At 51.4% G+C, this 15064-nt stretch overlaps 5 protein-coding genes across 5 annotated transcripts; all 5 read left to right on the forward strand.

Annotated features, from left to right (window-relative positions):
* Window positions 1-516: 516 nt before the first annotated feature.
* On the forward strand, window positions 517-4511 carry BJX68DRAFT_253234 (DDT domain protein; the record flags this gene model as incomplete). The annotated part of the gene is made up of 7 exons (XM_071042689.1): window positions 517-519; window positions 1203-1268; window positions 1330-1473; window positions 1535-1637; window positions 1699-1715; window positions 1772-3387; window positions 3449-4511. The coding sequence occupies 7 exons, from the start codon at window positions 517-519 to the stop codon at window positions 4509-4511; spliced, it is 3012 nt and encodes a 1003-aa protein (XP_070902768.1).
* A 482-nt stretch (window positions 4512-4993) lies between these two features.
* On the forward strand, window positions 4994-6913 carry BJX68DRAFT_229706 (coenzyme A transporter). The gene is made up of 2 exons (XM_071039083.1): window positions 4994-5586; window positions 5660-6913. Exons 1-2 carry the CDS (start codon window positions 5263-5265, stop codon window positions 6644-6646), a joined length of 1311 nt encoding a protein of 436 aa, XP_070902769.1. The 5' UTR covers window positions 4994-5262; the 3' UTR covers window positions 6647-6913.
* Window positions 6914-7164: 251 nt separating this feature from the next.
* BJX68DRAFT_253235 (uncharacterized protein) lies at window positions 7165-10529 on the forward strand (the record flags this gene model as incomplete). The annotated part of the gene is made up of 2 exons (XM_071042690.1): window positions 7165-8238; window positions 8475-10529. 2 exons carry the CDS (start codon window positions 7165-7167, stop codon window positions 10527-10529), a joined length of 3129 nt encoding a protein of 1042 aa, XP_070902770.1.
* A 1353-nt stretch (window positions 10530-11882) lies between these two features.
* On the forward strand, window positions 11883-13330 carry BJX68DRAFT_193352 (uncharacterized protein). Its single transcript, XM_071037436.1, has one exon. It carries the CDS (start codon window positions 12052-12054, stop codon window positions 13204-13206), a length of 1155 nt encoding a protein of 384 aa, XP_070902771.1. The 5' UTR covers window positions 11883-12051; the 3' UTR covers window positions 13207-13330.
* Window positions 13331-13538: 208 nt separating this feature from the next.
* BJX68DRAFT_263439 (uncharacterized protein) lies at window positions 13539-14477 on the forward strand (the record flags this gene model as incomplete). The annotated part of the gene is made up of 1 exon (XM_071044690.1): window positions 13539-14477. The coding sequence occupies one exon, from the start codon at window positions 13539-13541 to the stop codon at window positions 14475-14477; it is 939 nt and encodes a 312-aa protein (XP_070902772.1).
* Window positions 14478-15064: the final 587 nt, after the last annotated feature.

Here is a 15064-nt window from a genome sequence, read left to right on the forward strand (position 1 = left end):
GATACAACTGAGAGTATATTTTTTTATTTTGCTTTCGCTAGAGGTTATTCAATACCAAGTGCTCAAAATGAAGATTCGGGGATTTACCCGATGGGGTCTAAACATCAAGACTGGCCAGAGTATAGTTTTTGAAGTAGTTCATGCCAACGAAACGAACAAGGGGAAAAAAAAAACTCGAGTCATTGTTGATAAGAGCCCGTTAGAACAGAGTATAAAAATAGCCATAAATTAAGCATGAAAGAATTCGCTGAGGCGCAAAGGTAGACACGTTCAAACGTAGGGGTTCTTTGTCTACAGCATGAAGACATCCTGTATGTCGAGCATGGATATCATATATCGGATAAAAAAAGTTTGCAACTGCAAAATAAAAGGGACTATTTGGCAGAAGAAGAATCTGCAGAAAAAAGCGAACAGAACGAGTGCAAATACAGGGGCTGTTTGTTGAGATGAGGAGTGGTGGAGGCGCAAGAAATGAACAACTCCCGCAAAGCAACAAGAAGTTAACTGACTCCCACCATGGCAGGCAGGGGATTCGTCCCAAAGGGGAAAGGTCTCTCCGCTCTTTTGTCCACTGCGTTGAAAGCCAATCATCGGCAGCCCTGCCTCGGCGGCGGCCCTCCTCACGGAGGCCTTCCTTCACGCCGGTTCTGCCGTCTTTCCTCCTCCACTGTTCGTCTTTGAAGCAGCTTCTTTTTCCTGGAGTCGCTTTCTCTCCTCGCTGCTCTTTATCCCTCTACAACCTGCGTACTCGCTCCGCTGCGCATCTACAATCTACTATACATCCGCACTCTCCGCTACCTCCCATTCCTCGAGTATTTACATTTTGCTGCCCTCAAATCGGCAGCTCTGCCCTCGACGTACTCGCGCCACAGCCTGTTCACCATCTTTTTTTGGTCGTCTCTTTTCCTGTACCAACCCGGCTGTTCAAGGTGCGGCGCGATTGGGACGCGTTTCTCGAGGTAAGCTTGCCTGTGCGCATGGGCCGCGGTGGTTGCAGAGTCGCAGATCGCTCATCATACTGACGAGATACGTTATAGATATCCTATGCGGTTGTCCTGTACCACCCCAAACAGTTAATGAGACTTTGACGCGTTCCGTCGCCCGCAAAAATATAATGGTATGATTGAGAGCTTCGAGGGCTCGCAGAGAGACATTGCGGCGGCGGGCCATATGCACGGTTTAAAATTACTTACTATTTTTAGGTGCTGTTCAAACGAAAGCCCGTCCAGTACCTCCCCCGACCCGTTATCGAGGATGACAGCTCTGAGGCATGTATACTCCGGAGAGGACTAGGATAGAGCAAGGAGTACTGACACGCACTGCGCGTAGGTCTGGGTCGTCCCGGAGACGAACGAGGTCTTTACCAATTACGAATCGTATCTCCAGCGCATGGATTTCTACAAACAGAGAAAGTTTATCTGCGAGATTACTGGACATTCAGGATTGACATTTTTTGAGGCTCATCGGAGTGAGGTACGTGGTGCCGGGACCGTTCGAGCTATTGAACCTGGAACCTGACACAATGGAATCTCAGATGGAAGAATCGCGCGAAGTGAACAATTCTTTCCCCGACGCCCTCAAAGGACCTATCCTGCGTAGGACGCAGTTTTCCACAGTATCGCGGGTCGATAACCTAGGTCCGTTTGCCTCGCTACACCGCAATGCATACATGCCTGTCTAACCCTTTTGTTTCGATAGTGGACGAAATCTACGAAGTGGGCGACTTTTCCAATCATTGTGGTATCTGAATACTAACACTAACCCAATGTAGGAATTCAAGCAAGACTTTTACCCTGGCGAACCGGTCCTCATTTTACTCGATGATAATACACGCTTACACGGAGTGATCAGAGACAAAGCGAACTTCGCCGAGCAGCTTTACCCCGATGGAACCGTTAAGCAAGCGGCGTACGCGACATATTTGGTCAAAGTGTTGGATCGTCCAAATGAGGAGGCTCTGTTGGATCAACATCACATCACTCGCGACAGGAAGACTTTCACTAAGCAGATGCTGCGAGCATTCATTAAGAACAACGTGACGAGAGAGTCTTGGAACGGTGCCCCATGGCTGGTGAAGCCGTCGATCGCTGAAGAGTTTAGGATATCAACTGAAGTGCCGAAACACCTGCAGTACGGAGCAAGGGTCGCTGAGAAAAAAGCGCAAAAGAAGGCCGATCAAGAAGGATTCTTTGGATTTTTCGCATCACAGCAGCTTCCTGAGTTGAAGCCAGCTGTCAAGGGTCAAAAGACAAAACCATCACCCCAGGACTTGGCTCGATCCGAAGAAGCGCAATTCCTGGAGTATAAACGGTCCCTCAACGGCAATCCAAGTTTTCTTGTTGGCAACAAACCCACCAATGGACCTTCACGACCTCTGAAGCCCCAGGATGCTGAAAAGACATCCCCGCCTACTCCTGCTGTTGTAATCAAGGCCGAGCCTCCAAAGCCACCTACGCCTCCGCCCATCAAATATCCCATTGAAGATCTTGACATTCCCCCGAATCGTGACAAAAAGAAACAGCGGCCGCCGTTGAAGTTTTTGAAAGCAAATGAAACCGATGATGCCGATGATGAAGATCTCTTGCAAGACAGTATTGCGAAGGAATCTGTGGGTCTTTTCCTAGAGACTTGGAACACTCTCAACGTGTACTGTGAAGTTTTCCAACTGGATTCCTTCACCTTTGACGATTTCTTCCAGGCAATGAGATTTTCATCGGATGAGGTTGACTGCGAACTTTTCGTCGAGATACACTGCGCTGTGCTGAAGAAGCTGGTCAATGAGGAGAAGGATAACAATGGTGCGATTCAGATCTCGCTTCCTCAACTTCCGATCGAAGAATTGAGCGAATCATCAGACGACGAGGGCGAGGAAGACGAGGAGGGAGAGGAAGATGAAGCTGAGCCGACGCCCGAGCCTGTCGTGACACGAATGACTACCCGTGGAAGCTTAGCCAAAGCAGAGGCCGAAAACCTAAAGGCCCAGGTGGGCGGCGTTTCTGAACCGGAAGAAGTCAAAATCCACCGCGCTACCGAAATGCTGTCTGAGTATGGGTGGATTGACCGTTTGCGCAAGCGCGATTTCCGAAATGGCGGATGGGAAATGGTAATGATCGGGCTCCTGCACCAACTTTCGGCTCGCCCATCTATGGAGAAGATTTGCAACCAAATCCTGGAACATCTTGCCCCTCTGGATCAAGAACCATCGCGAGAAACCGCCCGAAAGCAATATTCAACCCTTGACGTCAACCTCCGAATCAGAGCTCTTCAAATAATCTGCATGTTGAGCCTTGAGACCAAGGCTATTCGCAATTATCTGGAAGAATGCAGCAATCAAATGACAGAATTTCGAAAAGAGAAGATCGAATATCAAAAGGCTCGCAAAGCAGCGTAAGTAGACGAAAGATATACACCGCGGGTGACTCATGTTCTGGCTAATCATGGTCCCTAGACTCGAGGAACTTCGGCGTTTACACCAGGAACGCAAAGCCCTCCAACCTGAGCTTGAGAAATCGCCAACTCCCATCCCAGAGCTTGAACCCACGGAAGACACGAAGATGAGTGGCATGGATGGGGACTCACAACTCGCAGATTCCGATGTGGATGGTACTCCGCAGCGAGCCTTGCGTGGTGGTGTGGATCGAGCTTTGGAACGGAAGCGGAAGTTAGACGAAGAACGGGAAAGGAAGGAACAGCTTGCGAAACAGCCAAAAGGTTCAAAGCAGTACCAACGGGTGCTCAAGAAGATCGAGGAACAAAAAGCCGCTGTCAAGAAGTTCGAAGAAAAGATTGAGGTTGTCGACAACGATCTTCGGGAAGCCGACTGCCCACGGACCAGGTGCCTCGGAAAGGACCGCTTCTGCAACCGATATTGGTGGTTTGAGCGCAACGCGATGCCATATGAGGGAATGCCGAACAGTTCGACTGCGGAGGCGAAGTATGCCAACGGGCGACTCTGGGTCCAAGGACCCGATGATATGGAGCGACTTGGCTTTATCGACGTTCCAGATGATATCAAAAAGCTGTATCAAAAGCAGTTCCATGTATCCCCAGCGGAGCGCAAGAAGCATGAGGAGGGCTCCACGCGGCTTTTACGCGCACACGAATGGGGCTACTACGACGAGCCGGAATTGTTAGAAAAGCTCATAGACTGGCTTGATTCTCGAGGCGAGCGTGAGGCGAAATTGCGCAAAGAGCTTCTGCTTCAGCGTGACAACATCGCTAAGTCGATGCAGACCCGACAGGCGTATCTGGAACGAACGGAGGACGATTCGGAGGAGATGCCCACTAAGCGAGTGACGACGCGAAATAAGACATATGTGGCCGATAATAAGCACCGCTGTTTGAACTGGCGGAACTCCACTGCTCTGGCAGAAAATGGACACCTTCATCTCGATGCCTCACGGCCAGCCAAAAGGGCGAAGAGAGGTGCGGTTGAAGAGCCCAAGGAGATCAAGGCCACCAACCGGCAGGGCAAGCCACTCACACGACAAGGCGCCCGATACAGTTTCTGACACCTGATTGTTGTTTGAATCATCTATCCCATGGGATTTCTGCATTTTCGGTCAACGGCGTTGGGTCCTCTGCCGGGGGGGTTTGTTCGCACATTTCAGAGCGCCAAGTACCATAAAAAAAGGGAGGGTTTTCTGCACTACATTATGGACGCGACCATGAATATTCTACAACTGGCTATACAGTGTACATTGCATTAGAGAGGAGGGTACTGGCTCTGGTCGGGGTGTCTGGACTTCTGAAGAACGTTGTACATAGAGTACGGAGTATCTCTTCGCTTATCATGTGATTCTAAGGTAATGGAAGGTCACTTGACCTTGAATCAAACCAATAGAGAGCCCTGAAAAAGTAAAATCGACCAGTCGGATGGCCCATCGTAAGGTGACGGTATGCAGCGGCTTTCTTGGTGGTCGGAAGGGGTATCGGCACGTCAGGCTGTAAATTCCGCTCTGTTGCGGCAGGCGCCACTATGACGCTGGCCGTCGCTCGGTCTCTCCCCCAATGTTCCCAGCGCAATTATTCATATCCACACTCTTTATCATTTATTTTCGGATAGGCTTCTCGGTTTTGTCCTAGCTTGTTGTTGCCATTTTGCTATTTCATCACTTACCAACTCGCGACTCAAGAAGAGACTGTTGCGAAAACTCCGCCTCTCGCTTCTTCCCTCGCAGATCGATGGCCGCGTTTATCCGGTAGTCCGTCGGCCCCAGATTTCAGATTCAGATTCAGCCGAGCTTGTCTGTTAGAGCGCCCATGTCTGTTGCCCCTACCGGCCATGCTCAAGCCGACGAGTCCTCTATCTCACGTCCTTCCTCTTCTCCCCACATCATAGCAGAGCCCCAGCCGTCACGTCAACCCGTTTATCAGCAGATGGAACCGGCTGCACAGGCGCGTCTGCCAACATCACATAACGTTAGTAGCGGGGCAGTGGTGGCTGGCTCTCACGCGACCACCACAGGCGACGCTTCGTCAATCCTCCCGAGGCAAGGAAGTCGGAGTGGCGTGAAGGAGAAGAAGACTAGAAGTCTTCACTATGTCTTGAGAAGTGGGCTAGCGGGGGGTTTGGCTGGTTGCGCTGTATGCCTTCCCCTCGAGATGTGTCCGCAAGTATCTTGGGACGTTCGAAGCTAATATATTTTTGCCGTTACAGGGAAAAACGGTAGTAGCGCCTCTTGACCGAGTAAAGATTCTCTTTCAAGCGTCAAATCCGCAGTTCGCCAAATACACAGGAAGTTGGTTTGGACTCGTTTCTGCGGTCCGGGATATCAAACGTCATGAGGGTGCAAAGGGCCTCTTCCGAGGCCATTCAGCGACATTACTTCGAATCTTCCCCTATGCCGCCATTAAATTCCTCGCCTACGAACAGATCCGCGCCGCTGTTATTCCATCTCACGACAAGGAGACGCCATTCCGCCGACTAATTGCGGGGAGTATGGCTGGTATGACATCGGTTTTCTTCACATATCCGCTCGAGTTGATTCGTGTGCGGTTAGCGTTCGAAACCAAGAAGACATCTCGCTCTTCGCTGTCCGGTGCCATTCGGCAGATCTACAGCGAGCGAGTTTCTGTACCCCAGGATTTGTCGGCCGCAAAGGGACCGTCCTCAATGGCTGCTGCTGCCGCGGATACTGTAGCGTCCACGACCAGAAAGGTTGTTCCTAGTTCAGGGCTAGCGAACTTCTATCGTGGATTCACACCAACGCTCATCGGAATGTTTCCGTACGCGGGCGTTTCTTTCCTGACTCACGACACAGTCGGCGATTGGCTCCGTCTGCCAGCATTGGCTCCCTACACGACGATACCGGGATCGGAATCCACCTCTCCGGGCCATACGCACAGCGGATCGTGGAGACCGCAGCTGACAGCTGCGGCCGAACTCTTCTCCGGAGCAGTTGCTGGTCTCGTCTCCCAAACCTCCTCGTACCCCCTTGAGGTGGTACGTCGGCGGATGCAAGTCGGCGGTGTAGTCGGCGACGGACGTCGACTGGGAATTGCCGAGACTGCTCGGACAATCTTACGGGAGAGGGGACTCCGAGGGTTCTGGGTCGGATTGGGGATTGGCTACCTGAAGATGATACCCATGACGGCTACTAGTTTCTTCGTGTACGAACGCGCGAAGTGGTCATTGGGGATCTAGACCGTTGGCTCCTTCTTTCAATTCTCGTTTGTTCTTCTCATTATCATTATCAAAGGCGTTCATCGGGGTGGTTTGTTTTACTTGATTGACCTTGGTATCTTCTCATACCCATTCTGTGCATAACGGGCTTACATACATCGCTGTGATTGGGCCGCTGTAGATGAAGATTTTTTTATTGAATATAAAGACTAGATATCTAAGACGATATTTATTGGAGCATTCATTAGGTCAGAGTATTCATCGAATATCATCGGATTGACATTGAAGGCTTCCAAGATTTGGACAAAATGCTCACAGCCGGTTTCATTTGACGTTCTGCGGACACAGTGAGTGCTTGATGCCTAGCTATTGAGGCATCAACGCACGGGCCAACTGCGGAGAAAAAAAGTTGAAGATGGGTAGTCTCCAACACTTCCAAGGTTGCACAACAACTACTAAATTCTGCCGCAAGCCCTTCACACAAGGGAAATCATACAATAAGGGCGCTAAACTTGGTTATTATTTCCCGCAAATTCATAATGACCACGCGGAAGAGGAACGAGTTCCTGGACATTGTCGCCAGTGACGACGAAGAGAACGACCGCGGGTACGATTCGGAAGCCGCCGAGGAGAGCAAGGGAAGAACCGTCAAGCGGAGAAGGACGCAAACACGCCGAGGAAAGCTAGGGAGTGAATCGGAAGCCGAGGATACCGATGCCTCAGAGGGCGAGGGAAGCGACGCAGAAGCAGAAGATCTTGTACGATCGAAGACGAAACAGGGACGGAGCAAGAAGGACGAGGATGAATCAGATGATGCACATGGCGAAGAAGAAGAAGAAGAAGATGATGATGATGAAGGCGAGGAGGATGACGGCGCAATCAACGAACATGGAGACCAATACCTCGACGTAACGGCCGAAACAGAAAAAACAAAGGCAAAGACGAAGGGACCGCTGGACAAGCTCAAATCCAAACCGGCCAAGAAGAAGAAAACGGGCGTGGTCTACCTCTCGTCGCTCCCTCCTTACCTCAAACCCTTTGCGCTCAAGTCGCTCCTCGAAACGCGCGGGTTTGGACCCATCACAAAGGTGTTTTTGACGCCAGAGGTGCGCTCCGCCTCGGCACCTCGACGGAAATCGAACAAGCGGAAGATGTACACGGACGGATGGGTGGAGTTTGAGTCTAAGAAGACGGCAAAGATTTGCGCAGAGACGCTGAATGCGACGACTGTCGGTGGACGCAAGGGCGGGTGGTACTACGATGATATCTGGTCGATGAAGTACCTTACGGGCTTCCGCTGGGATGACTTGATTGCTACAGTCTCTCGTGAAAGATCAGAAGCCTCAGCGAAGCGACGGATCGAGGATACACGGGCCAGGAAAGAGGAGAAGGTGTTCTTGCAAGGTTATGAGAAGGGGAAGATGCTGGATGGGATTCAGAAGAAGAATGAAGAGAAGCGAAAGCGCAAGATGGAGCAGGCTGGGAATGAGGCTGGAGAAAGAGAAAAGCAGCCAACTGTCAAACCGCGGAGACTGTTCAAGCAGAATGAGGTCAAGCACGGACGGGATAAGGTGTCCACTGATGCAAGTGGTCTGGAAGATGATACGAGAAGGGTACTTGGGAAGATATTCTAATCTTTATGTTCTCTATGTATTCTATAGCTGTTACAAACAATACCCTTGATTAGGCTTAAGATCTGTGTTACATTATCTGCAGCGCATTGTGGACCTTGTTGCCCTGGGCTTGGCATTGAAGTATAACAACTTACTCCATGGAAAAGCTTAGTCACAGTTTGTACAGTTTGCACAAGATCATCCAATCTCTTTTGCGGCGGCAGATTCTCTCTCAGAGTCTTGAATCTCCATCACTGCGTTTTGACTCGATATCAGTCATGATGAATAGGGCATTGTTCAGGCTGCCCAGATGCCAAAATGGGGCTTTTCGAATATTTACCTCCGCGACACGTGGCCCAATTCCTCGCCATTCGTTCCTGACGGTAGATCGCATACGGACATTGACCTCCACCTCTCGCCGCGCTTTAGAACCTTCTCTCTCACCTCAGTCGGCGTCTGGAACTCCCTTGCCGGAAGTGTCGGAGAAGACTGAACAAAAGCAATCCTCCGAATCTTCACAGCACATCCCGTGGTATCTGCAAGAAGAAACCACCGTTCCCGAAGTGACTGAAGTCTCATCAAAGGACCATCTCCCAGAGCTCCCGGAGAATCCTCCGAAAATCTTGCCGGTGCTGCTTGACTATGTCTACAAAGATCTTGGTCTTGATGAGCTAAAATTGTTCGACTTGAGGGGATTGGAGACACCGCCGGCCCTTGGAGCCAATGTCATCATGATCATGGGGACCGTGCGCAGCGTGAAGCATTTAAACGTCTCTGCGGACCGCCTCTGCCGCTGGTTGAGGAGCAATTACAAGTTGTCTCCGTACGCCGATGGATTGCTGGGACGTAACGAGCTAAAAATCAAGCTGCGGCGCAAGAATCGGCGTGCTAGACTGGCGAGCAGGACTGGCGCAATGGTTGATGACAAGGACGACGGCATAACCACAGGCTGGATCTGCGTCAATGCTGGCGTCGTGGAGAAATCCCCCGTCCAAGAAGCGTCCAGCGATGCATTCGAGGGCTTCGGTCATCTCGGCGGAGGCACGCGGCTGGTGGTGCAGATGTTTACAGAGGAAAAACGAGCGGAGTTAGATCTGGAAGGCCTTTGGGAAGCGAGGATAAGGCGTGCTCAGCGGCAAACAGCAGAACACTCCGATGTTCCCGCCGACGCGCCCGCAGAGGTTCGTTCTCCCAGCTCATTAAGCCCGCCACCATCTGACTATGAACCGCCGGCTCTTCCCAGATCGTCCGTGAGTCTTCCACTTGAACAGAGACGACGCTTTCATACTAGGCGTTGGCGTATCGAGAATAGTCCTTCCCACACGCGACACTTTATGTCATGGTCGAGAAGCACCCCAAACAAAGGGAACCCTCCAGATATAATTTGGCCCATGCTGCAGGATTACCTTAAGAATCTGCCACATGAGCAGTTCCAGACTGCAATGAACCGTGATTTGGATGAGAATGGTAATAACGACCTCAACACTCTCCTTGAACAATCTCTGGAAGGCCTTAGCGAAGAGTCTAAATTGGGGGCTCGAATGGAGCTTGAGGTACTTGGTATGATGCGAGGACATCCACAGTACAGCAAACAAAAGCTATTCGAATTATGGGAAGGTTACTTGGCTCTGGGATTCCTGACTGAGCGCCTCGACATACTAGATTTCGTGCTTAAAAATCTGGCAGCACCGCGTCGTTGCCCGAATTCGGTTCAAAATTCGCAGTACCTTCCGGAGTCAGACCGGGAGTTGATACTCAGGTTTCTAGAAAGCCTCTCGCTTTCCGGACTAGACCTCATGAATATGGAGATGTGGTATCTTCTTTATACTTCGGCGTCTCTACCGCTGACGCCTGAAGGAGACGACAGTACCCCCGCAGAGAGAGGAGCGCATGTATTGCGAATGATTGAGTCGCTTGAGATCCCTTTCGACCCAATGCACGCCCGGCTTCTGATGGCGGCGATGTTCCGAAATGGCGACCAAGAATCATTCTGGAAATGGTGGCGTAAGCTACCTCTCAACAACAGCCCTCGAACGGACAATGATTATGCCCAGATTTTCGCGCTGCATGCGGATGTGGCCACCGATGCTCAAATACGGGAATGTCTCAAAACCCAGATCCCGTTGATGCGATCAGAGGAGCCGCAGGTTTGGATCCAGGGCCCTCTGGCCGAGAACATCATGGAATGTCTCGTAAAAGTGCAACCAGACATCAAGAAAGAGGCCGACTCCGGATCCACTACCGCTTTTGCCGATTTGTGGCGGGAATGCGAGACCGGCCTGAAAAAATGATGGCCGGGCTTTGGCACCATCTCTGTACATTACCTGATTGTATCTATACCTAATGAAACAACACAACACAGCAGCGGCTTTAAACCCGCCTGTGCACCATCGGAGTTACTCATAGAACCCCGCCCTCAATTCCCGGTGGAGTATGCAAAACTCAATGCTGCACGAGATCAAGTATCGCCGGTCTTGGCATATCTCCGAGCCCTGACTGCTCAAGCCTAGGAGTCCATCCATTGCATAAGTTATGCAAAATCAGAGTATATAGACTCGCTGCGTCCCTTGTCATTGGCTAACAACACATGATTCACAATGACTACAACCCGCTCCGTCTAGTCAGACAAGCGTGGTGTCTCGGGAACCATCTGTTCAAGCCCTGTCCCGGAGGTCCAGCCTCACCAGGTTAGTAGAGGTCTACGCCTGGGCCTTGAACCTCTGCGATGCCTTCCTAAATCCATCCCCCCGGCCCCTCATCGACAGAATTCGGAAGAACACGTCTTTGGCTTCACCTGCAATAACGGCTTTAGCGAAGACGCCGTCCTTCACTCTAGTTAGTTTTGCCACCCTTATCTTAGAGACCTTCTTCTACGCACAAGCAGCCGTCTTCCCGCTAACACAACCCCCTCCTTTGGCGTCTTTGCAAAGAAACACCTAGCCCTCCATTATCCGACTCTTAACCCTACGCCGCTAGGGAAACCCTCCTCGTCTGGGGCGGCAGCTCTTCAGTAGGAAGCAACGCCAGACGCCTACGAGTCCTGATTACCTGCTCCACGCACAACTTCGATACCGCCAAACGTCTCGGCCCAGAGAAAGTCTTCAACTACAATGCACCAACCATAGTTGAGGACATTGTTCCGGAACTTGACGACGCCTCATCTTTGCCCTGCGCAGGTATCATCGTCGCCGCGGGAGACGTCTCGATGGCCTGTCAGGTCTCGCTGAAATCCAAGCAGATGATCCGCGTCGCATCAGCTAGGTTGATGCGAAGAGGATATACCTCCATGGAGATGATATGGCGCTGGGGCTCAAGGTGACGGTGGCGGCGACCTTTGAGGGTTCTTGCCTGAGGCGTTGAAGGTGTGTATAGCAGGTTCCGCCCGAGGCTGGGGTGGTTTCTAAGACTCAGTTGGAAGGGATACAAGGGGCTTTGGGCTGATGAAGATCCGGGTTTTCGGGGAAGAAGCTTTTGGTGAAGAAGTACCCTGAAAGCTTAAGGGTATGGATTAGGCCTGGTGCGGAGGGATATTCCGGATGTATATATGATTTTGACTCTGTTCAATTTGAGTTTACATGTTGACTCACTTAGACTTTTTCGACTCACCTGTTCGTCTTTGAATGCTTGTCTTTCTTCATTCCGTTACTATTCCTCCATACCTTTTAACATCAGTGATATCAACTTTGGCATCTATCGCATGTGCAACATAGGAGGCTTCTGCGTCATCTGAAATACCCAGAAATCCACACTATCAGTGGTATCCACGTTAACGCTTTTGCGTCTATCACGACTGGACTTCTCAACTTACGCACCATGCCTACAACGCCAGCTTCACTACGAGGGCATCTAATGCCTTTAACGACCACTACCACCACTACCACCACTACCACCGCCACCGCCGCCACCGCTACTACCACAGTTGCACCGCAAAAGCACGCTGCGGGGGAAACGTCTGCAACGCCTCCGTCAGACCCCGGTTTGGGAACCTTGTCCAGACTCCCACTAGAACTGCGGCTTTGTATCTATGACTGGCTTCCACCGTACAAATGCAAAAAGTTCGGGATGTGGGGGCCGCACTCAGGCAAAAACCCGCTCGCTATCCTTCGCGCAAGTCGGAAGCTTTATGAGGAGGTATCTCATCACATCTATCATAACATTCACCTGACCTTCCGAATATGGCCGATGATTGACCAGGATTGGGCTAGTGCCAGCATTCCAGAGCTATGCAAGTGGCGCTGGAAGTTTCGAAGACCTGGATCAGCTATACGTCGTGGGTTTGGCCACTTTCCTTACCATAGGACGAATGTGTCAATCGAGGTGTATCCACCGTCCTTTAATGCGGAGGTGGTATGCCTTTGGCAGAAGGTTAATCATCTGGTTGATCTATTAGCAAGAGCAGCCTCGGTCAAAAAGATCACATTTATCTACAAACCCCTTCATGGGCGCAACTGGGTTTCGAATGGACAAGGCATCGACACCATGAACCTTCTTGACTGGAGATATCCCAGATGGGAAGGAACCGTTCTGAAAATGAATCTGAAACGAGGGGTGTACGACCATGAGGCCGTACTTCTGCCACTATGCCGTCTACGGAGCATCCAGGCTATAGAGCTGATTCCTGCGTGGGATCCGTCTGGTGACAAAGCTTTGGGCTTGGACAACCGCTTGCACCGATTTGTCTCGCTCTATCTCCCAGAGATGCTGCGGGATGATCTCTCAGAAGAGCAAAGAGACATAGCTGAGGAGAGGATTGACCTTCTGCTACGGTTCATTTCGGAAATCAACAGCCGCTATCATCATGCTTTGTCAGATTTGATTTCAAAATCGGGTGATCTTTTGATCGTTGAAAAGAGATTCCTGCCCTGGAACAAATTCAAGAAGTTAGAAGGCCAAAGCAACGAGGCTACCGAACAGAAATATGGCAAATCAACGACGTGGCTCTGGCCAACTTCGATACTGGGCGAATAACCGTTACAACCCCCGGGCCTAGGAACTCCTCGCAGTTTCCTAACTTGGTGATATGGTTGCGTTGCCCAGGCACAGTCCAGTATAGGGGGCTCCTTCCCATTCTAGGAAGTGCAGAGATAGACTTCATAGCACACAAAGCAATCTAAGAATCTTCCTCACCAACATCGTACCCATTGGGATTTTGTACTTCGACCATCGGATTTTCTTTTTTTTGGCTTTCGAGGCCCCCCTCTCCCCCATTAAGGACGATGTTTTATAGTAGGACTTCCTCGAACGACAACCGGCCCACCTTTTCGGGTGGGTCCGGCACACCGGGCGAGGAGGAAACAGGTATGTCCCCCTCCCAGACTGAACTGACGACCGACAGCAGTGAAGAAAGCCAACAGTCGACTGAAGAAGGCCCCGAGTCCACGGAGCAAGCTAGCCTGAGATCAGCCCGGGCGAAACTGGACAAAGCGGACTACGACAACGTAGGGTGTACTCTGACGGAGGCGGAATTCCGGGCCCTTCTGAAGGAACTTGCGCGAATTGAAGGCCACCCTTGCCCGGCTTGCCTGCAATCAGCCAAGAATATATTGCAGGAAGCGGGCCGGGTCCTGACAGCAGCGAACGTTTCGGCCATTCTGAACGGACTTCAGCCACCGGTAGAGCAATCCTCCACACCCTCGTCCGCCGATTCCATGGACTTGGAGTATTCTCTGGATTTCCTTATACTTCTTGGGGACTATGCAGGCCGCCTGTGGAAATGCCTGAGAAAATCTGCAGTAATTCTGGACCTGAACCTGCCGGATCGAGTTGGGACACTTCGCGACTTCCTGCGCGACGACCGTGATATGGATGGCCTGTGGACCCTTGCCCTCCAACACTGTGTCGATCATATGCGCGAGGAAGGATGCCAAGTCACTCTCGAAATGGCAAGGTTGGCAATCGACATCTATGCAGCAAGAAATGAGGCTTGCCATGCAAAGATCGGCGATCCCTCTATTGCTCACGACCGGCGGCTACTGGGCCGGACTATCGATGAGAATGTCAGGGAGCTCCGCCGAATATTGCCAGAGAGGCTCAAAGACAGCCGCAAGGATTTGGAAGCGCTAATGAACTTCTACAGAGACAGTAGAGACTGGCTTGCGGAGCTCAATGACCGGGAGGAGTCCCCATCATCAGCTCGCCCCTGCAGAGTTGCCGCCGCCCGCCGAAACCAACGATGCCTTCAGGGGAAGAAGGTCCGGTTACGAGTCGCCCGTCAAATCACGGTCTGTCTCGCCGAGTAAGAGGACGGCTTCCGGGTCCTTGAAGTTGGCTCGAGACGACCCGACGAGTTTCCAACCTCCAGATCCTGTCGACGAGAGTCTTCATGTCAGCAATGGCATTCGCGAAGACATAGCAAAGTTGGAATTGAAAGGCGACGACTTCAGGGCAATGGATGCTCTAAGGAGAGCCAGGGCGATTCTTCAGGCGGCGTTGGTAGAGTATGAAGGTGGAAAGACTGTCATATAGGAGGGCTCTCCACAGAAGAGGGTGGTTGGTGACGGTGGTTGTTGGGTGGTGGTGGTGGTGGTGAAGGGGCGCCTCTATGACAGTTCCACCATCCACTCGTTTGAGTCTCTCCCTGTCCGCTCCTTTCTGCCCCCTGCCCCCTTTCATCATTTTTTTTGTTGCGCCCAAGGCTTGGCCCTGGTTCCTTGGGAGGGAAACCATCCAGTCTGCCCGTTACCTCTCCTTTCTTCCACCGGGTGTTTGCGATATGTTGCCATATACCTGCCACTTACTCCCCAGCGAAGCTCGCACCTCAACGTGGTGCTGGGGTCTAGTAGTCTGGATCATTTCCTAGGCGAAGCTAAGACGAGCGTACATTTTT

Source organism: Aspergillus pseudodeflectus (assembly GCF_044049435.1).
Source record: "Aspergillus pseudodeflectus strain CBS 756.74 chromosome Unknown BJX68scaffold_7, whole genome shotgun sequence".
In the NCBI taxonomy this organism is placed as follows: domain Eukaryota; kingdom Fungi; phylum Ascomycota; class Eurotiomycetes; order Eurotiales; family Aspergillaceae; genus Aspergillus; species Aspergillus pseudodeflectus.